This window comes from Salmo salar, chromosome 07, assembly GCF_965601325.2.
Source record: "Salmo salar chromosome 07, fSalSal1, whole genome shotgun sequence".
NCBI lineage: Eukaryota > Metazoa > Chordata > Actinopteri > Salmoniformes > Salmonidae > Salmo > Salmo salar.
In genome coordinates this window covers 30,234,160-30,239,811 of record NC_138297.1, presented here as the reverse complement: position 1 = coordinate 30,239,811, position 5,652 = coordinate 30,234,160, and the positions used below count along the sequence as shown (strand labels likewise).

The 5,652-nt window shown below is 42.8% G+C and overlaps 1 protein-coding gene across 1 annotated transcript; it reads left to right on the top strand.

Annotated features, from left to right (window-relative positions):
- The first annotated feature begins 303 nt into the window (after positions 1 to 303).
- LOC106608967 (cerebellin-1) lies at positions 304 to 5,164 on the top strand. The gene is made up of 4 exons (XM_014207236.3): positions 304 to 524; positions 1,352 to 2,115; positions 2,312 to 2,431; positions 4,633 to 5,164. The coding sequence occupies exons 2-4, from the start codon at positions 1,798 to 1,800 to the stop codon at positions 4,828 to 4,830; spliced, it is 636 nt and encodes a 211-aa protein (XP_014062711.1). The 5' UTR covers positions 304 to 524; positions 1,352 to 1,797; the 3' UTR covers positions 4,831 to 5,164.
- The last annotated feature ends 488 nt before the right edge of the window (positions 5,165 to 5,652 follow it).

Sequence of the window (5,652 nt, the reverse complement as noted above, 5' to 3'; positions counted from 1 at the left end):
ATTTTTCTAAATCTAAGTGTCTAAATGCGCAACAAGTCTAAGGAAAAATCACCTTTTATCAGTAGCTCAATGGCGTTTAAGGGAGTGGGAAAGGATAGAGAATGGAAAGAGGATCTGAGATGATGGAGAGAAGAGGGAGGAGTGTGGAACAGGTAGGCGGTTGTGGGCGAGAGAAAACAGACGATTTATGATGGTTGTGATATGATTAAACGTCTGTTTGAACACAGGGGTTCCCTGACAGGGAGAGAGAGGGGAGGAGATAGGGAGAGATAAAAAGAGAGAGTGAGAAGGAGAGAGGGTGGGATGAGAGCAAGGGAAGAGAGGGGGGAGAGGTGTGAGAGTGGGTGAGTGAGTGTGTGAGAGAGAGGTGGGGAGGGGGAGAGAAAGTGTGAGTGTGAGAAAAAGAAAGGGAGAGTGGGAGAGGGAGTCAGTGAAAAGAGAGAGAAAAGAGACACAGAAAGGGTAATCTACCTCTTGGGACAGTAACTTCCACGTCGATACAGGAAATATACTCAACGTAAAAGGTAAGAATTAATATTTCGTTTTTTTCACTGTTGTAATTATTTATTATTATTTTTCCTGCTTTACATGAAAAAATACAATTTTCCATGGTAATGTGAGATGGTTTTTTGAAAATGGTTCAATATTGTTGTCATGTCATATTTCTGTAACTTTACTACTCTTTCATTTATGTTTTCTGTAATAATCTTTGTCAATAAAGAGAACAAATATAGACGTCTTATGTAAAACTGCAGATTTTGAACTGTGTGTCCTTCACCATCCAATGAGCTTAAAGGAATTTAAACTATGGGGAACAATGGGGAAATTTACAGTTTCTATGTGCATTTTTGTATATGGATAAATATATGGAATTGCAAATACATGGTCGATTACGCTTGCGTGTGTCTATGTGTGTGTGTGTGTGTGCGTGTGTGTGCATGCATGTGTGTGTGTAAAGGAATGTGAGGAGAGTGTCCTACAGATGGTAGCTCAGAAGTGATGATGCAGGCCTCTCCTCCTCCCTCTCCTCCCCCTCTCCTGCCCTCCTCCTGTGTCCAGCTGGCTTCAATAGCCTCAGCCCCCTCCCTCCCCCCTCCCTATTCAAGCCAATCCATTAGATTATCCCTTATTCTACCTCCTCCTCCTTTCCTTCTCATCCCTCAATTCCTTCTCCATCTACACCACCCAAAAATGTAACTCGTTTACATTTGAGCACTACATTCACTTTAGGCCTGCTTCAAGAGTTTGTCTCGGATACTATGATATTTTTATGCTGTATACTATGATTCTAAGACTTTAGACTGTCTTCCTCAGTGAATCAATTTCTGTTCTGAATCTTTATCTTTGGCAGGGTCAAGGTTGGCCTGTGAAAAACCACCTGACCAACTCCACTGAGACTTGTATTACAAATCTGCTAAAACAGGTCGGGAACCTGGACAAACTTGGCCGTACCTGCAGGAGGTTTGGGTCGTGGCCCAACGGTGGGTTTCAAGTGATCGGGCATACACCATCCACCATTCAGATTCAGTGGGTTTGGATCAATTGACCATCTGGGATTCAACCTTTTCAGAGCCAACTAAAGATTCCGGAAGGATTTAAACTGTGATCTAGCTGATTACCGTGTGGTTTAGACAAGACTGAAAAGATACACATTGGTTTACTGAAATTTGTAATGTATTCACAAAGGATTGTTTCTTTCAACTGAAACTGTGTGGGAAACTGACATTTTCAACTGTGTCAAAATTGAAAAACCAACATCCAAAAAACATCCAAGACCTTACAACCATTTGAGACATAATGCACCGCCTTCCTCTTCCTTGTTCATCTTTGCCCCGCCCCATAATAACACTTAACTACGCCCTTTTCCTTGGACTAATTTTAATCCTTCAGTGGGGTCCCCTGGGGGCCAGAGCTCAGAATGACACTGAGCCAATCGTGTTGGAGGGGAAGTGTCTGGTGGTTTGTGACTCCACCCCCTCGTCGGAACCGTCGGGTAACGCATTGGGGATGTCGGTGCGGTCGGGGGCCGGTCGAGTGGCATTCTCCGCTGTCAGGAACACTAACCACGAACCCTCTGAGATGAGCAACCGTACCATGACCATCTACTTTGACCAGGTTAGTGAGACCATACCATGACCATCCAATAGACTGAATAACTGGTCAACTTTTACATGATAAAAAAGTCAACTTTTGTCAACTTTTATCAACTTGTTTCTCTCCCTCTCCATCTCTCCCCCCTCTCTTTCTCCCTCTCCCCCCTCCACCTCTATCCCTCTCTCCCCCCACCTCTCTCTCTCCATCTCTTTCTCAGATCCTGGTGAATGTGGGCAGCCATTTTGACCCAGCACGCAGCATCTTTGTGGCTCCCAGAAAAGGAGTCTTCAGTTTCTGCTTCCATGTGGTCAAAGTATACAACCGACAGACAATACAGGTAGGGGTTACACATGAAAACACAAATAATATTACAGCAAATTGATGTATATTATCTCTCTCTCCCTTCCAGTGGAGGCTCATCAGAGGAGGAAGGGGAGTACCATCCTACTTAGTGGATTTCATAAAAATTAAAACAGTATAACATTAAAAAGTTAGATAATACTATACTAAATATATTCACGTCACCAAATTACTGATTAAAACACACTGTTTTATAACGAAGGTCTACTGTAGCCTCAACAGCACTCTCTGGGCAAGCACCATGGTGTAGCCAGAGGACAGCTATTTTCCATCCTCCTCTGGGTACATTAACTTCAATACAAAACCTAGGAGGCTCCTGGTTTTCAGTTTTTACCCCCTGTCTTAGACATACACAGTAATTATGATGACTTCCAGAGGACGTCCTCCAACCTATCAGAGCTCTTGTAGCATAAACTGACATGTTGTCCACTCAATCAAAGGGTCAGAGAATTAATCTAGTACTGAAAGCATAAGCTACAGCTAGCTAGTGATGCAGTGCATAAAATGTGGTAAGTAGTTGACTCAAAATTTTCAAGCATGGTGGTGGCTGCATCATATTATAGGTATGCTTGTCATCGTTAAGGACTGGGGAGTTTTTCAGGATAAGAAACGGAATGGAGTGGAGGGGTGTGAATATTTATAAATTAAATTTTCTATAAATTTGCAAACACTTCTTAAAACAAGTTTTCATTTTAATTATGGGTAGATGGGTGAGAAATAAAATCAATTGAATCCATTTTAAATTTAGGCTGTAACACAACAAAATGTGAAATAAGTCCAGGGGTATGAATACTTTCTGAAGGCACTGTGCGTTGTAAACTTTCATTCGTAGGCTGCGTTGTAGCAACCTCATGATGGGTATAGGAAGTATTTGAGTATCATGTTGTAGCCTAAACCTATCAATGTTACATTGAGCTGGGTGAATGGAATATGAATGACGGTCATCCAATATGCTGTAATACAAATAAGGCCATGCTCATAAAAAAAAAACAATCATCATCCGTAATGTTAAACGACACCGACTGCCACTTCTTCCTTCCTATCTCTTTTTCTCTCTCTCCCTCCCTTACGGACAAAGCGATTTGGGATCGCTGCTTTCACCGGTGACCAGGACATGAAGCCTTGTTCACACTGCAGGCCTTAATGCTCAAATCAGTTATGTTTTTCAAATCTGTTTTGAAATACTTACTGTCCAAACAGCAAGTTACAAGTGACCAAATTGGATTTGTGTGTGTTCAGACAGCAGTAATTTGCTGACATGGCTATGCTAGTAACAAGGAGTGTGTGCGCAGTGTTTTAGGCTGATTGCTGGTGGTGCTCGTGCTTCCTATGACTCAGAAGTTATTTTTATTGTATTATTTTTTATTTAACCTTTATTTAACTAGGCAAATTAGTTAAGAACAAATTCTTATTTACAATGACGACCTACTTGTAAAGCCCCACCAGCCAAACCCTCCCCGAACCCGGACGATGCTGGGCCAATTGTGCGCCGCCCTATGGGACTCCCGATCAAGGCCGGTTGTGATATAGCCCGGGATCAAACCCCGGTCTGTAGTGACACCTCTAGCACTGCAATGCAGTGCCTTAGACAGCTGTGCCACTCGGGAGGCCAATGTAGCAAGCTAAGGTGACAACAATGCCTGCCATGGAAGTTTCCCAGTTGCTTTGAATGTTCAAAATCATAGTGTAAGAGCACTTTTAAAGCCTCACTGGATAAGATGATTCAACTTTCAAAACAAGTACTTTTTGGCAAGCCACAGCAGTCAACTAGCTAGCTAGGTAGCTATTTAGCTTTCTAGCACATTCACTAATTTGTTTGTAAATAATTAACAAGCTAGTTAGCTACCACATGTTCTTGTCAAACTGTCAACACAGTAGCTAGCAAGCAAGAAGATATGCTAAATAAGAGTAAATTAAACACTTGAGGGCAAATAAATCAGATTTGTCGCATGGCCAGGAATCAGATTTGTATTGGACATCAAACCACCTACGAAGGTGGTTTGAAATGTGGCTTTAAATATCTGATTCCATGTGTGTTTTGGCTCTTCAGACTGCAGGAAAAAGATTCAAATGTAAAATAATAGGATTTGAGTCACTTCAAACTGCCAATGTGAACAACGCTTTACTCTCTCTCTCCCCCTCCCTCCCACCCCCTATGCCTCTATCCCTCTCTCTCAGGTGAGTCTGGTATTGAACGGACACCCGGTGATTTCAGCGTTCGCCGGGGACCAGGACGTGACCAGGGAAGCAGCCACCAACGCTGGGTTGGTTACCATGGAGAGAGGAGACAAGGCTTATCTCAAACTGGAGAGAGGGAACCTGATGGGGGGATGGAAATACTCCACCTTCTCTGGGTTTCTGGTGTTTCCTTTGTAGAGAGGGAAAGAGGGTGGGAGATTAAAAGAGAAAAAGAGAGAGGGACAGGGGAAAGGCAAGCAAGGTGACAGAGTAGACATCAAGTAAGGACACAGCTAGGGTTAGGAGGACGAGTGTGTATGTATGAGAGTTACAATGAGTTTACAGCTCGCATTGTATCTGAAAATCCTGAATGTTACGATTTTTGAATGCACTTTTAAATACACTGCTCAATTATTTAAATGATACTGTAGTGTGTACAGTTTATGCTTGAGTATTCATGTAATATGTGTTGGCTTTTGTTGTCTGCATGCAAATAATTGTACATGCTAATAAAAAGGGTTGGTCGTACAGTAAATATGGGATTTTCTTCAAAGTGACTGTCACTAGCTGAAACAATTGCTCCTCCTTTTCTCCATTAGGAAGAAAATCAGACCATGAATCAGTGATTAGGGGAAACTTTCATTTTCTCCAAGATGTGCATCTGTTAGTCCTGTAAATAGCGCAGCCACCTTCAACGCCCCGAGAGGAGGATTCTGGGTAAGGGCTCATACGGCTCGTCCTGGCGGATCCGGTGACAGATGGGAGTTTTGGCGAGGGCCGTGTGTGTATGTGTGTGTGTGTGTTGCCAGGAACCTGTGGGGTTCACACCGTACACTGTCACAACCAATTTGTTTCGCTGCTCCAATACACAGCGGAGGTATGTTATAAGCACATATGAGTGCTTTGTTCGTTCTTCATAGACGTGTGTGTGTGTGTTACCACATAGGGGGGCGTAACAGAGGCATGTGTTAGCACATATAGGAGTGAGTGATTATGGAATTGTGTTACTATAAAGCTTAG